The 24,191-nt window shown below is 39.4% G+C and overlaps 1 protein-coding gene across 3 annotated transcripts; it reads left to right on the top strand.

Moving 5' to 3' along the window:
- The first annotated feature begins 1,626 nt into the window (after window positions 1-1,626).
- LOC129846011 (endonuclease domain-containing 1 protein-like) lies at window positions 1,627-22,754 on the top strand. Of its 3 annotated transcripts, XM_055914009.1 has the most exons (5): window positions 1,627-2,945; window positions 12,715-12,835; window positions 16,723-16,809; window positions 20,382-20,635; window positions 20,925-22,754. In XM_055914009.1, exons 2-5 carry the CDS (start codon window positions 12,826-12,828, stop codon window positions 21,648-21,650), a joined length of 1,077 nt encoding a protein of 358 aa, XP_055769984.1. In that variant the 5' UTR covers window positions 1,627-2,945; window positions 12,715-12,825; the 3' UTR covers window positions 21,651-22,754. The 3 variants fall into 3 exon arrangements, with proteins under 3 accessions (XP_055769984.1, XP_055769985.1, XP_055769986.1); XM_055914010.1 differs by lacking the exon at window positions 16,723-16,809; XM_055914011.1 differs by lacking the exons at window positions 12,715-12,835; window positions 16,723-16,809.
- Window positions 22,755-24,191: the final 1,437 nt, after the last annotated feature.

Genomic DNA, 24,191 nt, shown 5'->3' with positions numbered 1-24,191 from the left:
AAAACAATGAAGTATAAGAATGTGGTTACTATACAGATCTAAGAAATTATTTACTGTATCTGTTAGAAAGACCTTGGTAACCCAACTCAAATCAAATCTAGTTCTATTGGTCACACGTGCCCGAATACAACAGGTGTAGTAGACCTTACAGTGAAATGCTTACTTACAAGCCCTTAAACAACAATGCAGTTTAAAAAAAATACCCCTGAAAAGTAAAAGATAAGATTAACAAATAATTAAAGACAGCAGTAAATAACAAGAGCAACATAGAAGGGGGACAATGCAAATAGTCTGGGTAGCTATTTGACTAGATGTTCAGGAGTCTTATGGCTTGGGGGTAGAAGCTGTTTAGAAGCCTCTTGGACCTAAACTTGATGCTCCGGTACCGCTTGCCATGTGGTAGCAGAACGAACAGTCTATGACTGGGGTGGCTGGAGTCTTTGACAATTTGTAGGGCCTTCCTCTGACACTGTCTGGCATAGAGGTCCTGGATGGCAGGAAACTTGGGCCGTACACACAACCCTCTGTTGTGCCTTGCGGTCGGAGGCCAAGCAGTTGCCATACCAGGCAGTGATGCAACCCGTCAGGATGCTCTCGATGGTGCAACTGTAGAACATTTGAGGATCTGAGGAGCCACGCCAAATATTTTCAGTCTCCTGAGGGGGAATAGGCTTTGTCTTGCCCTCTTCACGACTGTCTTGGTGTGTTTGGACATGATAGTTTGTTGGTGATGTGAACATCAAGGAACTTGAAGCTCTCAACCTGCTCCACTACAGCCCTGTCGATGAGAATGGGGGCGTGCTCGGTCCTCCTTTTCCTATAGTCCACAATCATCTCCTTTGTCTTGATCATGTTGGGGGAGAGGTTGTTATCCTGGCACCACCCGGCCAGGTCTCTGACCTCCTCCCTATAGGCTGTCTCATCGTTGTCGGTGATCAGGCCTACCACTGTTGTGTCGTCTGCAAACGTAATGATGGGGTTGGAGTTGTGCCTGGCCATGCAGTCATGAGTGAACAGGAGATGACAGAGCACACACCCCTGAGGCGCCCCGTGTTGAGGATCAGCGTGGCGGATGTGTTTTTACCTACCCTTACCACCTGGGGGCAGCCCATCAGGAAGTCCAGGATCCAGTTGCGGTGGGAGGTGTTTAGTCCCAGGGTCCTAAGCTTATTGATGATCTTTGAGGGCCCTATGGAGTTGAACGCCGAGCTGTAGTCAACAAACAGCATTATCACACAGGTGTTCATTTTGTCCAGGTGGGAAATGGCATAAATAATACAATGGTCATAAACTGTACAACACAAGCAGAGAAGAAGTCTAAGAACATTGGAATCATTGTGAATGCAGCTTAACGTTTTTGGGGGTCTTCCTGATTTCCTCGGTGCAAGAAATCCTGTCGGTGAATGTAGCCCCATCACAGGCCCCTGAGCCGGTGTAGGGATGTATTTTGGAGTGGACTGGGATTAAAGACGTATGATGTTTTTTTTAGTTGACGTGTTTTATTTTATATGATATCGTTCTACCTCTTATCCGGGATATGGTTTTTACGTTTCTTATTTAATACCTCGTCCAGCTGGTGGCGGTAATGCACCTTAACATTGGATGTCAACCGCCGTTAAACTCCATCGAAGAAGAAGACACTTTCCCTTCATCGGATCATTGTTTAAACCACAAGGAGAGTTACAGAGGAAGTATCTTTAATAAGGTTGGATGAAATGGATTGTAATCTTATTGCTACATCTGGGAAGTTGTAAGAAGAATGGAAAAGCGAATTGAAAACATTATACAGTTCTATCTCTGCAGTCATCTACCTATGATACCCGTAGCATTGGTTTGGTATCGGTAACTACCGGTACAATCAGCGGCCACTTGTCTGCATTTTCAATAATGTTTTTACAATCGTAGCTATTTTAATGCATACTATCGCTTAAATTCGTGCTTTGTTGTATGGTGTAAGACGTCTGTGAAGTTGTGAAATCGTGTTTACGTGATGCAGGCTACAGTACAGTAACTTTAGCATGCTACTGTACAGTAGTTTATTTTCGGTTCCAGTGTATAACAGTTTTATTCAACATGTATCAGTCATGGATTAGCTAATACATGTATTATGTTATCTAGTTTAATGGTGTGATAATCGGGATATTTGCTTTGCATTTCAATCTGCACATGAATATGGTTCTGCAATGTATTGCAATGTTAGGTAGGCTACTCAAGTCCCTTGGCATTCTGCAAGCATGAATACTTTACAATAATGGAAGATATGCATTGTGTTAATCTTACTATTTGTCCATGTATTGAATGATACACAGCTTTCCATAAATGCAGTGTGGACTTTTTACAGATGAAACCCCTTCCATTATGACACTCCCTTCCTGTATCTGTCATAAAGGCCTATGCATTCTTTGTCCTTTAGTTACACAACTAAATCTAGTATCTGTCACTTACCTTTCATGCTGTAGATCTGCTGTCATGGTGCTGAGAATGCTTAGTACTGTATCTGTCACTTACCTTTCATGCTGTAGATCTGCTGTCATAGTGCTGAGAATGCTTAGTACTGTATCTGTCACTTATGTATTCTCTGTATGTATTAGGTATGAACCCTTAGACATACAGGTACCTCCTGCGCTCCCTCCTGCCTCACGTTCGGCCCCTGTCCTTGGTGATATACCCCAGACCCCCTTGTATCCACCCCAGGCTTCTGAACTTGCCCCAGTGGGGTGAAGACCAGAAGAGGGTGATGTCCTTCCTGCCTCTCTCTCCCTTAAATGCAGCTGGTGATTCCAGAGATCTGGCAGTCATCTCTCAACAAGAAACAGCAGCAGTGGATTGCCCGGACGCTGTTTACCAGGAGCCTTCTACAGAGCTCACAGTTCATCACTGTCCTTTCCCTGGAGGGGTGAAGACCAGAAGAGGGTGATGTCCTTCCTGCCTCAGAATGTGCTGGGGTGAGTTTTTCCATTATAAATGAGCAGCTTACAAATGGTAATTTAATATTTTCTTCTCTCATGATCTATCAATGTCTCAGGATGCCACTGGGTAAATATTATCTAACTGATTAACTTTTACGTGATGATATGTGGAAGAAGATGTGTCTGAAGTAAACAGAGGAACTGGCCTAGAGTTAGTCCTGTCTGGTATAATTAGTGGTCAAGACTGGACAAGGAGGGTTGGATAAACTCCTCTGTATGAAGATGAGTCCTGTCTGGTATAATTAGTGGTCAAGACTGGACAAGGAGGGTTGGATAAACTCCTCTCTATGAAGATGAGTCCTGTCTGGTATAATTAGTGGTCAAGACTGGACAAGGAGGGTTGGATAAACTCCTCTGTATGAAGATGAGTCCTGTCTGGTATAATTAGTGGTCAAGACTGGACAAGGAGGGTTGGATAAACTCCTCTGTATGAAGATGAGTCCTGTCCGGTATAATTAGTGGTCAAGACTGGACAAGGAGGGTTGGATAAACTCCTCTGTATGTGGAACAGGTGTGACTATTTATCATGTGTAACAATCAAACCTCCCTATTGGCTGTGTGTTCCACATTCTAAAGTAGAAACATCATTTTACTGGCTGAAATATTGTCCAGAAATGACCTCATTGGACAGAAAGGGGAACTCCTCCCCACACGCATGTTGAACAAATATAATGTTTCCCTGAAACAAAGGATTCCTGTAGTTTCATGAAATGAGAAATTGATTCATAGTATATCATACATCATACAAGCCAACATTCAAGGCAACAATATATATATAATATATAGTTTTGAGGCCCTGAAGTAAATATACTTGTCTCCTTTTTGTTAAGTTATTGACCTGTGGAACATTCACCTACTGGGTCAATTGTAACATTTATTTCCCTCCACCTTTGGTTGAATTGTAAATGACTGGTATGTCCTAGGAATATACTTAGTGTGTAATGGTAGCCGAGGTATGTTTGTTTGCACAAAAATATAATTAATAAACTGAATTCTAAAAGTGTTCGTCTGTTCCCCAGTCTCCTCTACTCTTACTGAGAAAAGGCCTCAACTGAAGAATCTACAGCTGCTGAGTCTGAGGTGTTAAACAGTCCAGTGCTGCTCTGACCACAGTGTTGTTAGGAACCACATTTTCTAACTCTACATACACAGCCTTGTGTCAGCTCTTACTGTGACCTACTTCAGTTACTGAAAATATACTCAGCAGTTCTGAGTTCTGCCTCAGAATGTGCTGGGGTGAGTTTTTACATAATAAATGAGAAGCTTAGAAATGGTATTTTGATATATTCTTCTCTCATGATCTATCAATGTCTCAGGATGCCACTGGGTAAACATTATCTAACTAAATTATTAACCTTTATGAACTTTTCTGTGATGATATGTGGAAGAAGATGAGTTCTGTCTGGTATAATTAGAGGTCAAGACTGGACAAGGAGGGTTGGATAAACTCCTCTGTATGAAGATGAGTCTTGTCTGGTATAATTAGTGGTCAAGACTGGACAAGGAGGGTTGGATAAACTCCTCTGTATGAAGATGAGTCCTGTCTGGTATAATTAGTGGTCAAGATTGGACAAGGAGGGCTGGATAAAGACCGTCAATATATTATTGTCAGGAAATACAATTCTTCAGGAAAGGGAATATGAACTAGAACTGGTGTGACAAATCAAATGTAAACCTACTGTCAGTCTACTTCCTGGGACTGGTGACAAATCAAATGTAAACCTACTGTAGTTCTACTTCCTGGGACTGGTGTGACAAATCACATGTAAACCTACTGTCAGTCTACTTCCTGGGACTGGTGACAAATCAAATGTAAACCTACTGTAGTTCTACTTCCTGGGACTGGTGTGACAAATCAAATGTAAACCTACTGTAGTTCTACTTCCTGGGACTGGTGTGACAAATCAAATGTAAACCTACTGTAGTTCTACTTCCTGGGACTGGTGTGACAAATCAAATGTAAACCTGCTGTAGGTCTACTTCCTGTAACTGGTGGTGATCAGACCTCCAGGCCTTTTAACAAGAACCATCACAGACGTGTTTGAGGAATTTAAAATAGGCTCTAAATCTGTCATTGTAAAAGTATTTTCCCCGACCCCATTTCTCCGACCCCATGCCCCCCTATTATACAACAGAAATGTGCACTTCTACTACCACAGTACCCAACCTTCTGATATGTGTATTTATACTACCACAGTACCCTCTGATATGTGTATTTATACTACCACAGTACCCAACCCTCTGATATGTGTATTTATACTACCACAGTACCCTCTGATATGTGTATTTATACTACCACAGTACCCTCTGATATGTGTATTTATACTACCACAGTACCCTCTGATATGTGTATTTATACTACCACAGTACCCTCTGATATGTGTATTTATACTACCACAGTACCCAACCCTCTGATAAGTGTATTTATACTACCACAGTACCAAACCCTCTGATAAGTGTGTATTTTACTACCACAGTACCCTCTGATATGTGTATTTATACTACCACAGTACCCTCTGATATGTGTATTTATACTACCACAGTACCCAACCCTCTGATATGTGTATTTATACTACCACAGTACCCTCTGATATGTGTATTTATACTACCACAGTACTCTCTGATATGTGTATTTATACTACCACAGTACCTAACCCTCTGATATGTGTATTTATACTACCACAGTACCCTCTGATATGTGTATTTATACTACCACAGTACCCTCTGATAAGTGTGTATTTATACTACCACAGTACCCAACCCTCTGATATGTGTATTTATAATACCACAGTACCCTCTGATATGTGTATTTATACGACCACAGTACCCTCTGATATGTGTATTTATACTACCACAGTACCTAACCCTCTGATATGTGTATTTATACTACCACAGTACCCTCTGATATGTGTATTTATACTACCACAGTACCCTCTGATATGTGTATTTATACTTCCACAGTACCCTCTGATATGTGTATTTATACTACCACAGTACCCAACCCTCTGATAAGTGTGTATTTATAATACCACAGTACCCTCTATGTGTATTTATACTACCACAGTACCCTTTTATATGTGTATTTATACTACCACAGTACCTAACCCTCTGATATGTGTATTTATACTACCACAGTACTCTCTGGTAAGTGTGTATTTATACTACCACAGTACCCAACCCTCTGATAAGTGTGTATTTATACTACCACAGTACCCAACCTTCTGATATGTGTATTTATACTACCACAGTACCCAATCCTCTGATATGAGTATTTATACTACCACAGTATCCTCTGATATGTGTATTTATAATAACACAGTACCCTCTGATATGTGTATTTATACTACCACAGTACCCAACCCTCTGATAAGTGTGTATTTTACTACCACAGTACCCAACCCTCTGATATGTGTATTTATACTACCACAGTACCCTCTGATATGTGTATTTATACTACCACAGTACCCTCTGATATGTGTATTTATACTACCACAGTACCCAACCCTCTGATTTGTGTATTTATACTACCACTGTACCCAACCCTCTGATATGTGTATTTATACTTCCACAGTACCCTCTGATATGTGTATTTATACTACCACAGTACCCAACCCTCTGATAAGTGTGTATTTATAATACCACAGTACCCTCTATGTGTATTTATACTACCACAGTACCCTTTTATATGTGTATTTATACTACCACAGTACCTAACCCTCTGATATGTGTATTTATACTACCACAGTACTCTCTGGTAAGTGTGTATTTATACTACCACAGTACCCAACCCTCTGATAAGTGTGTATTTATACTACCACAGTACCCAACCTTCTGATATGTGTATTTATACTACCACAGTACCCAATCCTCTGATATGAGTATTTATACTACCACAGTATCCTCTGATATGTGTATTTATAATAACACAGTACCCTCTGATATGTGTATTTATACTACCACAGTACCCAACCCTCTGATAAGTGTGTATTTTACTACCACAGTACCCAACCCTCTGATATGTGTATTTATACTACCACAGTACCCTCTGATATGTGTATTTATACTACCACAGTACCCTCTGATATGTGTATTTATACTACCACAGTACCCAACCCTCTGATTTGTGTATTTATACTACCACTGTACCCAACCCTCTGATATGTGTATTTATACTACCACAGTACCCTCTGATATGTGTATTTATACTACCACAGTACCCAACCCTCTGAAAAAGTGTGTATTTATACTACCACAGTACCCAACCCTCTGATAAGTGTGTTTTTATACTACCATAGTACCCAATCCTCTGATATGAGTATTTATACTACCACAGTACCCTCTGATATGTGTATTTATACTACCACAGTACCCTCTGATATGTGTATTTATACTACCACAGTACCCAACCCTCTGATATGTGTATTTATACTACCACAGTACCCAACCATCTGATATGTGTATTTATACTACCACAGTACCCTCTGATATGTGTATTTATACTACCACAGTACCCTCTGATATGTGTATTTATACTACCACAGTACCCTCTGATATGTGTATTTATACTATCACAGTACCCTCTGATATATGTATTTATACTACCACAGTACCCTCTGATATGTGTATTTATACTACCACAGTACCCAACCCTCTGATATGTGTATTTATTCTACCACAGTATCCAACCCTCTGATATGTGTATTTATACTACCACAGTACCCTCTGATATGTGTATTTATACTACCACAGTACCCTCTGATATGTGTATTTTTCCGACCACAGTACCCTCTGATATGTGTATTTATACTCCCACAGTACCCTCTGATATCTGTATTTATACTACCACAGTACCCTCTGATATGTGTATTTATACTACCACAGTACCCTCTGATATGTGTATTTATACTTCCACAGTACCCTCTGATATGTGTATTTATACTACCACAGTACCCAACCCTCTGATAAGTGTGTATTTATAATACCACAGTACCCTCTTATATGTGTATTTATACTACCACAGTACCTAACCCTCTGATATGTGTATTTATACTACCACAGTACTCTCTGGTAAGTGTGTATTTATACTACCACAGTACCCAACCCTCTGATAAGTGTGTATTTATACTACCACAGTACCTTCTGATATGTGTATATATACTACCACAGTACCCAATCCTCTGATATGAGTATTTATACTACCACAGTACCCTCTGATATGTGTATATATACTACCACAGTACCCAACCCTCTGATAAGTGTGTATTTTACTACCACAGTACCCAACCCTCTGATATGTGTATTTATACTACCACAGTACCCTCTGATATGTGTATTTATACTACCACAGTACCCTCTGATATGTGTATTTATACTACCACAGTACCCTCTGATATGTGTATTTATACTACCACAGTACCCAACCCTCTGATATGTGTATTTATACTACCACAGTACCCAACCCTCTGATATGTGTATTTATACTACCACAGTACCCAACCCTCTGATAAGTGTGTATTTATACTACCATAGTACCCAATCCTCTGATATGAGTATTTATACTACCACAGTACCCTCTGATATGTGTATTTATACTACCACAGTACCCTCTGATATGTGTATTTATACTACCACAGTACCCAACCCTCTGATATGTGTATTTATTCTACCACAGTACCCAACCCTCTGATATGTGTATTTATACTACCACAGTACCCAACCATCTGATATGTGTATTTATACTACCACAGTACCCTCTGATATGTGTATTTATACTACCACAGTACCCAACCCTCTGATAAGTGTGTATTTTACTACCACAGTACCCAACCCTCTGATAAGTGTGTTTTTATACTACCATAGTACCCAATCCTCTGATATGAGTATCTATACTACCACAGTACCCTCTGATATGTGTATTTATACTACCACAGTAACCTCTGATATGTGTATTTATACTACCACAGTACCCAACCCTCTGATATGTGTATTTATTCTACCACAGTACCCAACCCTCTGATATGTGTATTTATACTACCACAGTACCCTCTGATATGTGTATTTATACTACCACAGTACCCTCTGATATGTGTATTTATACTACCACAGTACCCAACCCTCTGATATGTGTATTTATTCTACCACAGTACCCAACCCTCTGATATGTGTATTTATTCTACCACAGTACCCAACCCTCTGATATGTGTATTTATACTACCACAGTACCATCTGATATGTGTATTTATACTACCACAGTACCCTCTGATATGTGTATTTATACTACCACAGTACCCTCTGATATGTGTATTTATACTACCACAGTACCCTCTGATATGTGTATTTATACTATCACAGTACCCTCTGATATATGTATTTATACTACCACAGTACCCTCTGATATGTGTATTTATACTACCACAGTACCCAACCCTCTGATATGTGTATTTATTCTACCACAGTACTCAACCCTCTGATATGTGTATTTATACTACCACAGTACCCAACCATCTGAAATGTGTATTTATACTACCACAGTACCCAACCATCTGAAATGTGTATTTATACTACCACAGTACCCTCTGATATGTGTATTTATACGACCACAGTACCCTCTGATATGTGTATTTATACATCCACAGTACCCTCTGATATCTGTATTTATACTACCACAGTACCCTCTGATATGTGTATTTATACTACCACAGTACCCTCTGATATGTGTATTTATACTTCCACAGTACCCTCTGATATGTGTATTTATACTACCACAGTACCCAACCCTCTGATAAGTGTGTATTTATAATACCACAGTACCCTCTTATATGTGTATTTATACTACCACAGTACCTAACCCTCTGATATGTGTATTTATACTACCACAGTACTCTCTGGTAAGTGTGTATTTATACTACCACAGTACCCAACCCTCTGATAAGTGTGTTTTTATACTACCACAGTACCCAACCTTCTGATATGTGTATATATACTACCACAGTACCCAATCCTCTGATATGAGTATTTATACTACCACAGTATCCTCTGATATGTGTATTTATAATAACACAGTACCCTCTGATATGTGTATTTATACTACCACAGTACCCAACCCTCTGATATGTGTATTTATACTACCACAGTACCCTCTGATATGTGTATTTATACTACCACAGTACCCTCTGATATGTGTATTTATACTACCACAGTACCCAACCCTCTGATATGTGTATTTATACTACCACAGTACCCTCTGATATGTGTATTTATACTACCACAGTACCCAACCCTCTGATATGTGTATTTATACTACCACAGTACCCTCTGATATGTGTATTTATACTACCACAGTACCCAACCCTCTGATAAGTGTGTATTTATACTACCATAGTACCCAATCCTCTGATATGAGTATTTATACTACCACAGTACCCTCTGATATGTGTATTTATACTACCACAGTACCCTCTGATATGTGTATTTATACTACCACAGTACCCAACCCTCTGATATGTGTATTTATTCTACCACAGTACCCAACCCTCTGATATGTGTATTTATACTACCACAGTACCCAACCATCTGATATGTGTATTTATACTACCACAGTACCCTCTGATATGTGTATTTATACTACCACAGTACCCTCTGATATGTGTATTTATACTACCACAGTACCCTCTGATATATGTATTTATACTACCACAGTACCCTCTGATATGTGTATTTATACTACCACAGTACCCTCTGATATGTGTATTTACACTACCACAGTACCCTCTGATATGTGTATTTATACTGTCACAGTACCCTCTGATATATGTATTTATACTACCACAGTACCCTCTGATATATGTATTTATACTACCACAGTACCCTCTGATATGTGTATTTATACTACCACAGTACCCAACCCTCTGATATGTGTATTTATTCTACCACAGTACCCAACCCTCTGATATGTGTATTTATACTACCACAGTACCCTCTGATATGTGTATTTATACTACCACAGTACCCTCTGATATGTGTATTTATACGACCACAGTACCCTCTGATATGTGTATTTATACTCCCACAGTACCCTCTGATATCTGTATTTATACTACCACAGTACCCTCTGATATGTGTATTTATACTACCACAGTACCCTCTGATATGTGTATTTATACGACCACAGTACCCTCTGATATGTGTATTTATACTCCCACAGTACCCTCTGATATCTGTATTTATACTACCACAGTACCCTCTGATATGTGTATTTATACTACCACAGTACCCTCTGATATGTGTATTTATACTTCCACAGTACCCTCTGATATGTGTATTTATACTACCACAGTACCCAACCCTCTGATAAGTGTGTATTTATAATACCACAGTACCCTCTTATATGTGTATTTATACTACCACAGTACCTAACCCTCTGATATGTGTATTTATACTACCACAGTACTCTCTGGTAAGTGTGTATTTATACTACCACAGTACCCAACCCTCTGATAAGTGTGTATTTATACTACCACAGTACCCAACCTTCTGATATGTGTATATATACTACCACAGTACCCAATCCTCTGATATGAGTATTTATACTACCACAGTATCCTCTGATATGTGTATTTATAATAACACAGTACCCTCTGATATGTGTATTTATACTACCACAGTACCCAACCCTCTGATAAGTGTGTATTTTACTACCACAGTACCCAACCCTCTGATATGTGTATTTATACTACCACAGTACCCTCTGATATGTGTATTTATACTACCACAGTACCCTCTGATATGTGTATTTATACTACCACAGTACCCTCTGATATGTGTATTTATACTACCACAGTACCCAACCCTCTGATATGTGTATTTATACTACCACAGTACCCTCTGATATGTGTATTTATACTACCACAGTACCCAACCCTCTGAAAAAGTGTGTATTTATACTACCACAGTACCCAATCCTCTGATATGAGTATTTATACTACCACAGTACCCTCTGATATGTGTATTTATACTACCACAGTACCCTCTGATATGTGTATTTATACTACCACAGTACCCAACCCTCTGATATGTGTATTTATTCTACCACAGTACCCAACCCTCTGATATGTGTATTTATACTACCACAGTACCCAACCATCTGATATGTGTATTTATACTACCACAGTACCCTCTGATATGTGTATTTATACTACCACAGTACCCTCTGATATGTGTATTTATACTACCACAGTACCCTCTGATATATGTATTTATACTACCACAGTACCCTCTGATATGTGTATTTATACTACCACAGTACCCTCTGATATGTGTATTTACACTACCACAGTACCCTCTGATATGTGTATTTATACTATCACAGTACCCTCTGATATATGTATTTATACTACCACAGTACCCTCTGATATGTGTATTTATACTACCACAGTACCCAACCCTCTGATATGTGTATTTATTCTACCACAGTACCCAACCCTCTGATATGTGTATTTATACTACCACAGTACCTTCTGATATGTGTATTTATACTCCCACAGTACCCTCTGATATCTGTATTTATACTACCACAGTACCCTCTGATATTTGTATTTATACTACCACAGTACCCTCTGATATGTGTATTTATACTACCACAGTACCCTCTGATATGTGTATTTATACTACCACAGTACCCAACCCTCTGATATGTGTATTTATACTACCACAGTACCCTCTGATATGTGTATTTATACTACCACAGTACCCAACCAGGAGATACCTACAGAGCTCACAGTTCATCACTGTCCTTTCCCTGGTGGGGTGAAGACCAGAAGAGGGTGATTTCCTTCCTGTGTCCAAGGCCTGCCTCAAAATGTGCTGGGGTGAGTTTTTACACAATAAATGAGAAGCTTAGAAATTGTAATTTAATATTTGATTCTCTCATGATCTATCAATGTCTCAGGATGCCACTGGGTAAACATTATCTTACTGAATGATGAACCTGGAAATAAAGGATTTCTATTGTTTCCTGAAATAATAAATTATTGATAGTATATCATGTCATACAAGCCAACATTCAAGGCAACACTTTATGTAAACAATTATCAAATAAACATCCACATCTTTAAATCAAAACTACAAAGGTACATTTACAAGAAGTAAAGTTGTGGGACCTGCTTCAGCTGTTTAACATTTTTATGGTGATTTGAAGTAACATTTTGTTTTACTTAAGTGAAGCAGACATTTTAAATGTTATACATGAAGGTAGGGTAGACTGGGGAACAAAGTAACACAGGGTCAGTTGTAACAGATAAATAAGTCCAATTAGAAACCAGGTAGAAAGCTCTTATTCAATGTGATAATGGTTGGTTAGTGTCTCTACATGACCAAGAGGTTTTGTTTAAATCCATTGATGACTTTTAGTTTTATTGAAGAAGAAAAAGGGTTTTGAGGCCCTAAAGTAAATATACTTGCTGCTTCTCTTTTTGTTAAATTATTGACCTGTGGAACATTCACCTACTGGGTCAATTATACCATTTAATATCTGCCACATTTGGTTGAATTGTAAATGACTGGTAGGTCCTAGGAACATACTTAGTGTGTAATGGTAGCTGAGATATGTATGTTTGTATAAAAATATGATTCCTCTAACTTAAATAATATTTTCATAATAAACTAAAGTCTAAAAGTGTTAGTTTGTTCCCCAGTCTCCTCTACTCTTACTGAGAAAAGGCCTCAACTGAAGAATCTACAGCTGCTGAGTCTGAGGTGTTAAACAGTCCAGTGCTGCTCTGACCACAGTGTTGTTAGGAACCACATTTTCTAACACTACAGACACAGCCTTGTGTCAACTCTTACTGTGAACTACTTCAGTTACTGGAAATATACTCAGCAGTTCTGAGTTCTGTCTCAGAAGGTGCTGGGGTGAGTTTTTACATAATAAATGAGGAGCTTAGAAATGCTATTTTAATATATTCTTCTCTCATGATCTATCAATGTCTCAGGATGCCACTGGGTAAACATTATCTAACTAAATGATTAACTTTTCTGAACTTTTCTGTGATGATATGTGGAAGAAGATGAGTTCTGTCTGGTATAATTAGTGGTCAAGACTGGACAAGGAGGGTTGGATAAACTCCTCTATATGAAGATGAGTCCTGTCTGGTATAATTAGTGGTCAAGACTGGACAAGGAGGGTTGGATAAACTCCTCTATATGAAGATGAGTCCTGTCTGGTATAATTAGTGGTCAAGACTGGACAAGGAGGGTTGGATAAACTCCTCTATATGAAGATGAGTCCTGTCTGGTATAATTAGTGGTCAAGACTGGACAAGGAGGGTTGGATAAACTCCTCTGTATGAAGATGAGTCCTGTCTGGTATAATTAGTGGTCAAGACTGGACAAGGAGGGTTGGATAAACTCCTCTGTATGAAGATGAGTCCTGTCTGGTATAATTAGTGGTCAAGACTGGACAAGGAGGGTTGGATAAACTCCTCTGTATGAAGATGAGTCCTGTCTGGTATAATTAGTGGTCAAGACTGGACAAGGAGGGTTGGATAAACTCCTCTCTATGAAGATGAGTCCTGTCTGGTATAATTAGTGGTCAAGACTGGACAAGGAGGGTTGGATAAACTCCTCTCTATGAAGATGAGTCCTGTCTGGTATAATTAGTGGTCAAGACTGGACAAGGAGGGTTGGATAAACTCCTCTCTATGAAGATGAGTCCTGTCTGGTATAATTAGTGGTCAAGACTGGACAAGGAGGGTTGGATAAACTCCTCTGTATGAAGATGAGTCCTGTCTGGTATAATTAGTGGTCAAGACTGGACAAGGAGGGTTGGATAAACTCCTCTGTATGAAGATGAGTCCTGTCTGGTATAATTAGTGGTCAAGACTGGACAAGGAGGGTTGGATAAACTCCTCTGTATGAAGATGAGTCCTGTCTGGTATAATTAGTGGTCAAGACTGGACAAGGAGGGTTGGATAAACTCCTCTGTATGAAGATGAGTCCTGTCTGGTATAATTAGTGGTCAAGACTGGACAAGGAGGGTTGGATAAACTCCTCACTATGAAGATGAGTCCTGTCTGGTATAATTAGTGGTCAAGACTGGACAAGGAGGGTTGGATAAACTCCTCACTATGAAGATGAGTCCTGTCTGGTATAATTAGTGGTCAAGACTGGACAAGGAGGGTTGGATAAACTCCTCTCTATGAAGATGAGTCCTTTCTGGTATAATTAGTGGTCAAGACTGGACAAGGAGGGTTGGATAAACTCCTCTCTATGAAGATGAGTCCTGTCTGGTATAATTAGTGGTCAAGACTGGACAAGGAGATTTGGATAAACTCCTCTGTATGAAGATGAGTCCTGTCTGGTATAATTAGTGGTCAAGACTGGACAAGGAGGGTTGGATAAACTCCTCTCTATGAAGATGAGTCCTGTCTGGTATAATTAGTGGTCAAGACTGGACAAGGAGGGTTGGATAAACTCCTATGTATGAAGATGAGTCCTGTCTGGTATAATTAGTGGTCAAGACTGGACAAGGAGGGTTGGATAAAGACCGTCAATATATTTTTGTCAGGAAATACAATTCTTCAGGAAAGGGAATATGAACTAGAACTGGTGTGACAAATCAAATGTAAACCTGCTATAGGTCTACTTCCTGGAACTGGTGTGACAAATCAAATGTAAACCTGCTGTCGCCCTACTTCCTGGAACTGGTGTGACAAATCAAATGTAAACCTACTGTAGGTCTACTTCCTGGGACTGGTGTGACAAATCAAATGTAAACCTGCTGTCGTCCTACTTCCTGGAACTGGTGTGACAAATCAAATGTAAACCTGCTTTCGTCCTACTTCCTGGAACTGGTGGTGATCAGAACTCAAGGCCTTTTAACAAGAACCATCACAGACGTGTTTGAGGATTTTAAAATAGGCCCTAACTCTGTCATTGTAAAAGTATTTTCCCCGACCCCATTTCTCCGACCCCATGCCCCCCTATTATACAACAGAAATGTGCACTTCTACTACCACAGTACCCAACCTTCTGATATGTGTATTTATACTACCACAGTACCCTCTGATATGTGTATTTATACTACCACAGTACCCTCTGATAAGTGTGTATTTATACTACCACAGTACCCAACCCTCTGATATGTGTATTTATACTACCACAGTACCCAACCCTCTGATATGTGTATTTATACTACCACAGTACCCAACCCTCTGATGTGTATTTATACTACCACAGTACCCTCTGATATGTGTATTTATACTACCACAGTACCCTCTGATATGTGTATTTATACCACCACAGAACCCAACCCTCTGATATGTGTATTTATACTACCACAGTACCCTCTGATATGTGTATTTATACTACCACAGTATCCAACCCTCTGATATGTGTATTTATACTACCACAGTACCCTCTGATATGTGTATTTATACTACCACAGTACCCTCTGATATGTGTATTATTACTACCACAGTACCCAACCCTCTGATATGTGTATTTATACTACCACAGTACCCTCTGATATGTGTATTTATACTACCACAGTACCTTCTGATATGTGTATTTATACTACCACAGTACCCTCTGATATGTGTATTTATACTACCACAGTACCCTCTGATATGTGCACTTCTACTACCACAGTACCCAACCCTCTGATATGTGTATTATTACTACCACAGTACCCAACCCTCTGATATGTGTATTTATACTACCTCAGTACTCTCTGATATGTGTATTTATACTACCACAGTACCCAACCAGGAGCCTCATACAGAGCTCACAGTTCATCACTGTCATTTCCCTGGTAGGGAGAAGTTCTGCCTCAAAATGTGCTGGGGTGAGTTTTTACACAATAAATGAGAAGCTTAGAAATGGTATTTTAATATTTTATTCTCTCATGATCTATAACTGTCTCAGGATGCCACTGGGTAAACATTATCTTACTGAATGATGAACCTTGAAATAAAGGATTTCTATTGTTTCATGAAATAAGAAATTGATTGATAGTATTTCATGTTATACAAGCCAACATTCAAGGCAACACTTTATGTAAACAATTAGCAAATAAACGTCCACATCTTTAAATCAAAACTACAAAAGGAAATTTTACAAGAACTAAAATTGTGTGACCTGCTTCAGCTGTTTAACATTTTTATGGTCATTGAAGTATTTTTTTTTTTTTACTTAAGTGAAGCAGACATTTTAAATGTTATACATGAAGGTAGAGTAGACTGGGGAACAAAGTAACACAGGGTCAGTTGTAACAGATAAATAAGTCCAATTAGAAACCAGGTAGAAAGCTCTTATTCAATGTGATAATGGTTGGTCTCTACATGACCAAGAGGTTTTGTTTAAATCCATTGATGACTTTTAGTTTTATTGAAGAAGAAAAAGGGTTTTGAGGCCCTGAAGTAAATATACTTGCTGCTTCTCTTTTTGTTAAATTATTGACCTGTGGAACATTCACCTACTGGGTCAATTGTAACATTTAATATCCGCCACTCGGTTGAATTGTAAACGACAGGTACGTCCTAGGAACATACTTAGTGTGTAATGGTAGCTGAGATATGTTGTTTGTATAAAAATATTCATAATAAACTAAAGTCTAAAAGTGTTAGTTTGTTCCCCAGTCTCCTCTACTCTTACTGAGAAAAGGCCTCAACTGAAGAATCTACAGCTGCTGAGTCTGAGGTGTTAAACAGTCCAGTGCTGCTCTGACCACAGTGTTGTTAGGAACCACATTTTCTAACTCTACATACACAGCCTTGTGTCAACTCTTACTGTGAACTACTTCAGTTACTGGAAATAAACTCAGCAGTGGTCAGACTATAGATACATAAACAACATCAATAAATGAAACCATTATTGCCATCTTCTGGTTTCCATTAAGTGTGTTAGAGGCCAGAAAAAGTTGACTGACGTTTGATTGCTTCCTCCATTTCATTGATGGACACATCTTCCTCCGTTTCATTCAGTTGGACACATCTTCCTCCGTTTCATTCAGTTGGACACATCTTCCTCCGTTTCATTCAGTTGGACACATCTTCCTCCGTTTCATTCAGTTGGACACATCTTCCTCCGTTTCATTCAGTTGGACACATCTTCCTCCGTTTCATTCAGTTGGACACATCTTCCTCCGTTTCATTCAGTTGGACACATCTTCCTCCGTTTCATTCAGTTGGACACATCTTCCTCCGTTTCATTCAGTTGGACACATCTTCCTCCAGTTCATTCAGTTGGACACATCTTCCTCCGTTTCATTCAGTTGGACACATCTTCCTCCGTTTCATTCAGTTGGACACATCTTCCTCCAGTTCATTCAGTTGGACACATCTTCCTCCGTTTCATTCAGTTGGACACATCTTCCTCCATTTCATTTAGTTGGACACATCTTCCTCCGTTTCATTCAATTGGACACATCTTCCTCCAGTTCATTCAGTTGGACACATCTTCCTCCAGTTCATTCAGTTGGACACATCTTCCACCGTTTCATTCAGTTGGACACATCTTCCTCCGTTTCATTCAGTTGGACACATCTTCCTCCGTTTCATTCAGTTGGACACATCTTCCTCCATTTCATTCAGTTGTAAACATCTTCCTCCGTTTCATTCAGTTGGACACATCTTCCTCCGTTTCATTCAGTTGAACACATCTTCCTCCGTTTCATTCAGTTGGACACATCTTCCTCCAGTTCATTCAGTTGGACACATCTTCCTCCGTTTCATTCAGTTGGACACATCTTCCTCTGTTTCATTCAGTTGTCCTCATCTTCCTCTGTTTCATTCAGTTGTCCTCATCTTCCTCCATTTCATTCAGTTGGACACCTCTTCCTCTGTTTCATTCAGTTGGACACATCTTCCTCCAGTTCATTCAGTTGGACACATCTTCCTCTGTTTCATTCAGTTGGACACATCTTCCTCCAGTTCATTCAGTTGGACACATCTTCCTCCAGTTCATTCAGTTGGACACCTCTTCCTCTGTTTCATTCAGTTGGACACATCTTCCTCTGTTTCATTCAGTTGGACACATCTTCCTCCAGTTCATTCAGTTGGACACATCTTCCTCCAGTTCATTCAGTTGGACACATCTTCCTCCAGTTCATTCAGTTGGACACCTCTTCCTCTGTTTCATTCAGTTGGACACATCTTCCTCCGTTTCATTCAGTTGGACACATCTTCCTCCAGTTCATTCAGTTGGACACATCTTCCTCCGTTTCATTCAGTTGGACACATCTTCCTCCGTTTCATTCAGTTGGACACATCTTCCTCCGTTTCATTCAGTTGGACACATCTTCCTCCGTTTCATTCAGTTGGACACATCTTCCTCCGTTTCATTCAGTTGGACACATCTTCCTCTGTTTCATTCAGTTGGACACATCTTCCTCTGTTTCATTCAGTTGGACACATCTTCCTCTGTTTCATTCAGTTGGACACATCTTCCTCCGTTTCATTCAGTTGGACACATCTTCCTCCAGTTCATTCAGTTGGACACATCTTCCTCCGTTTCATTCAGTTGGACACAACTTCCTCCAGTTCATTCAGTTGGACACATCTTCCCCCGTTTCATTCAGTTGGACACATCTTCCTCCGTTTCATTCAGTTGGACACCTCTTCCTCCGTTTCATTCAGTTGGACACATCTTCCTCCGTTTCATTCAGTTGGACACATCTTCCTCCGTTTCATTCAGTTGGAAACATCTTCCTCCGTTTCATTCAGTTGTACACATCTTCCTCCGTTTCATTCAGTTGGACACATCTTCCTCCGTTTCATTCAGTATATTACATATCTGTAATTGAGTCAGAGTCGCTAAGCCTTGTGGGATATTAATGAATGTGAACTCAGCAACCGTAATTCCAGAACAGTCCCACTGTTGTAATAGTGTGATGTGTATCTTCTGACAGACTCTATGCTGAGTAAAGTCATGTTTTTATCCTAAAACGTTTTTCTACCAGAACCAAAGTGTGGATGCAGTCACTATTTAGAGCAGTCTAATCTCATTAACCCAGAACTATAATCTTGTGTGATTAAGATCTGGGTCCATACGTGTTAGAAACTACAGGAGGTGAGTCACATGTTATTTGTTACAGCAGTTTCCATGGAAACATACAGAGGAGTTTATGCAAATCAACCCTTTCTGTCTTGACACATGAAGGCGGAGTCTCTGAAAACCTATTTAAATCAGTCTGTCCTGACTCAGATCAACAGTCTCCAGTCTACCAACTGGTCTCTGAAATAACTATTTAAAGCAGTCTGTCCTGACTCAGATCAACAGTCTCCAGTCTACCAACTGGTCTCTGTAACTTCATCTTTGTCTCTGTGGTGTACAGTCTTCAGGTGATGATGGGGGTATTGAATCATCTCTCTACTCTCCTCCTTCTCTCTCTCCTTCCTCCTGCTCTCTCTCATGTAGTGAATAAGTTCAGTGATGTTCCAGATTGTGAGAAGTTCTTCCTGGATGGGCAAACTCCAAATCTCCCAGGTATTTTGGATGGTGGGACAGTCCAGAACCAGAACCGCTACAAGCCGATCTGCCAGTTGTTCAACAACATCTACAGGTTTGCAACTCTCTACGACACGACCAACAGGATCCCTGTGTTCTCAGCCTACAACTTCACTGGTCCTGGGTGCAACAGAACAAGTCAGACCTGGATGATCGAGCCCCAGGTAGGACTAATGTTTGTCATATAACATAACATGTGTATTTGTTTACTGGTATATATCACAGACAGTTATGTTACCTAGTCAGCCCTGGATGATAGAGCCCCAGGTAGGACTAATGTTTTGTCATATAACATGTGTATTTATTTACTGCTATAGACAAACAGTTTCTTTGAGACACGAATGTGTTGCAACCATTTTCAGCTTAAGTCTGGATTGCTATATTATGACTTTTTTTACGAGTTAATGTCTAAACTAGTTAAAGAGTTGTAATGTCTGACTGATGTTTCTGCAGCTTGAAAATTTTAATATAAAAGAGATGAAAACCCAACAAGAGTTGAAGATGCTTAATAATAAAACAGACATAAGAGTCGACCATCAGGCTGCAGACGCAGACTACAGTGCAACAATAAGTAGCATGGATCTGGACAGAGGTCACCTGTTCCCATGTAAAGCCACACCTGATGATGATACCATGAGGTCCACTTTCACCCTGACAAACGCCGTTCCCCAGGAAAGAGGCTTCAACCGAGGCAGATGGTGTAAAATGGAGGGCAGATTCAGAGTAGCTCTTATGAACTGTAAGAATAACAACAACCAGATAGAAGCCTATGTGGTGACTGGAGCAGTTCCCAACAACAACAACGTAATACTGAACAACAAAGTGAACGTCCCAGATCTCCTGTGGACAGCCTTCTGCTGTTACAACAACAAGGACAAGAAGTGGATGGCCGGAGCATACTGGGGGGAGAACAAAAAGGACAATGGTAAAATATTGAACCTGGAAACCTTGAGAGCACTCGAAGTCAAGTTGACGACAAGCTACAATGTTGATATCAAGGTGTTTCACGATAAATGTCCAAGAAAAGTTAATGTACAACAGGTTGAGAGTGTAGAAGAGGAGCCGGGGAAAAAGACGGAAGGGAGCGGAGAGGGGAGCAATAAGATGGAGAGAACATCAGGGGAGTTAAAGGAACGTGATGTCGAGGATAGATGTGATTGTGACTGTGATGAAAAGTAATGAGTTTTGTCCAGTGGTAATTCCCACAACTATTGAGTACACATTGGTTAAGTAATAAGGGTTAAATGGTTATAATAGGGTTATAATGGTTATAATAAGGGTTATAATGGTTATAATAAGGGTTATAATGGTTATAATAGGGTTATAATGGTTATAATAAGGGTTATAATGGTTATAATAAGGGTTATAATAAGGGTTATAGTGGTTATAATAAGGATTATAGTGGTTATAATAAGGGTTATAGTGGTTATAAAAAGGGTTATAGTGGTTATAATAAGGGTTATAATGGTTATAATAGGGTTATAATGGTTATAATAAGGGTTATAATGGTTATAATAAGGGTTAAAATGGTTATAATAAGGGTTAAAATGGTTATAATAAGGGTTAAAATGGTTATAATAAGGGTTAAAATGGTTATAATAAGGGTTATACTGGTTATAATAAGGGTTAAAATGGTTATAATAAGGGTTATAGTGGTTATAATAAGGGTTAAAATGGTTATAATAAGGGTTATAATGGTTATAATAAGGGTTATAATGGTTATAATAAGGGTTATAATGGTTATAATAAGGGTTATAATAAGGGTTATAATGGTTATAATTAAACAAGTTTAAGGGTTATAAACATTAAAGACAAGCTCTGTTACTTTGGCGACTAAGAAAGTATATTTTAAACCTCCCACTTTGTGCTGGATGTATCAATGTGTCGTTCAAACATATAGAATCTATGAGCAGAATTACTGTTTCCCTACATTTCACCCCCCTAGCAAATTGAGTCTTAGCCAATGAGCATCAGCCCCTCACATGTGAGTGAAAACTAGTGTGGTGGCAGAATTTGTGTTGAACTGTTGTAACTTCTCAAGGGACATGTTCTGTGTTGGACTGTGATGCCTTTCATAGAGTCCTGGTGTGTCTGGACCTTAAACACAAGGCCATTGTGTTCTGGAACTGTTGCTGTTATAAATAACTGTAACAATCTGATGGTATTATCACCTCCCACTATATAAGGGACATGGAACCATTTACTCAGGGGGTTCTTCCCTGTGAAATCACAATCATCTCCTCTGCAGCTGCTTGATTAAAGATCTTTCTATTCAATTAAAAAGTCTCTGCCTTCATCTTTGGATCTAATCTTCTACAACATTTGGTGCCGTGACCCAGATGGACTCAGACATCCCTCTGGCCACATCTTAAAGAAGGTAAGAGACCTTATTAAAACATCTCTGTGAAGGACTGTCTGTTGTCCAGCCGAGCATTAATGGTGAAAGACCTCTTGTCCTCCTCAGCCACAAAATGTTGGTGTTCAATTTGGCAGAACTATTTCTTCCCCATAACAATGAATCTAACCGGTTAACGTTAATCAATGGGAGCACAGTGGTGTCTCCAATAGTAGGGATTGGTTTACCTACAATCACCTGAAACATACTGTTGGACCAGTATATTAGGAGGGATTGGTTTACCTATAATCACCTGAAATATACTGTTGGAACGGTATATCAGGAGGGATTGGTTTAACTATAATCACCTGAAATATACTGTTGGACCAGTATATTAGGACGGATTGGTTTACCTATAATCACCTGAAATATACTGTTGGACCAGTATATTAGGTGGGATTGGTTTACCTATAATCACCTGAAATATACTGTTGGACCAGTATATTAGGAGGGATTGGTTTACCTATAATCACCTGAAATATACTGTTGGACCAGAATATTCGCAGGAATTGGATAGCCTACATTTGAATACTGCAGGTAGGAAGTGGATAGCCTGCAGGTAGGAAGTGGATATCCTGCAAGCAGGAAGTGGATAGCCTGCAGGTAGGAAGTGGATAGCCTGCAAGTAAGATTTGGATTGCCTACATTTGAATATTGCAGGTAGGAAGTGGATAGCTTACAGTATTATAATACTGTATAGATAATCAGTTTGCAAACAAGTGTCCTGCTGGAGGTGCTGATCCAGAGGGGAACTCCAGCACCAACACGTAGTGTGGAGGATGAATCAGAATTAGTTGGATAACAGAGATAAATAAGATGTTTTATTTACATAATATGCTTATGTGAGATACTTGTCATTAGAATGTCTCCCTTTGGACTATACTGTTGGCAGTTGCACTTTTCCCTTCTCAGCTGGGGCTCAGTCACTTGGGGCCCAGAGAGGAGAGAGGTCAGGCTTGTGAGAGGGGTGTATCTTGGCTATAAAAGATCTTGGTATTCTTTTGTAGGGACTCTCAGAATTCATTATAGACACTGAATTGATCTGAGAGTCAAAGGACGATTTTAAAGCTGACATATAATTAAAGATGGTATTTAAGTATAACTCTGACTGGTGTGTGGTTTGTAACTCTCCTCATTTGGTAATACAGGAAATTCCCACGACAGTAGACGCACATAGTTGAAGCAAAAAGTGTTCTGAGAAATATTCAGTATACATTCCCTTATGGATCATTTGACAAGGTGAACCACTGTATGACTGTCTAAAGGGTGTCAAACAAAGATTTGGAGCATTTTCTAAGCTTTTAAAACAGCTTCCAACAAAACAT

Source organism: Salvelinus fontinalis, unplaced genomic scaffold, assembly GCF_029448725.1.
Source record: "Salvelinus fontinalis isolate EN_2023a unplaced genomic scaffold, ASM2944872v1 scaffold_0428, whole genome shotgun sequence".
NCBI lineage: Eukaryota > Metazoa > Chordata > Actinopteri > Salmoniformes > Salmonidae > Salvelinus > Salvelinus fontinalis.
The sequence above is the reverse complement of the archived record's forward strand: the minus strand, read 5'-3'. Positions and strand labels throughout refer to the sequence as shown.

What these genes read in the sequence shown, in the direction of transcription:
- LOC129846011 (XM_055914009.1), top strand. An exon ending in CTGCCTCAAAATGTGCTGGG is followed by an intron (nt 16,810 to 20,381) that starts GTGAGTTTTTAC and finishes TCTCTCATGTAG; the next exon opens with TGAATAAGTTCAGTGATGTT. An exon ending in CCTGGATGATCGAGCCCCAG is followed by an intron (nt 20,636 to 20,924) that starts GTAGGACTAATG and finishes ATGTTTCTGCAG; the next exon opens with CTTGAAAATTTTAATATAAA.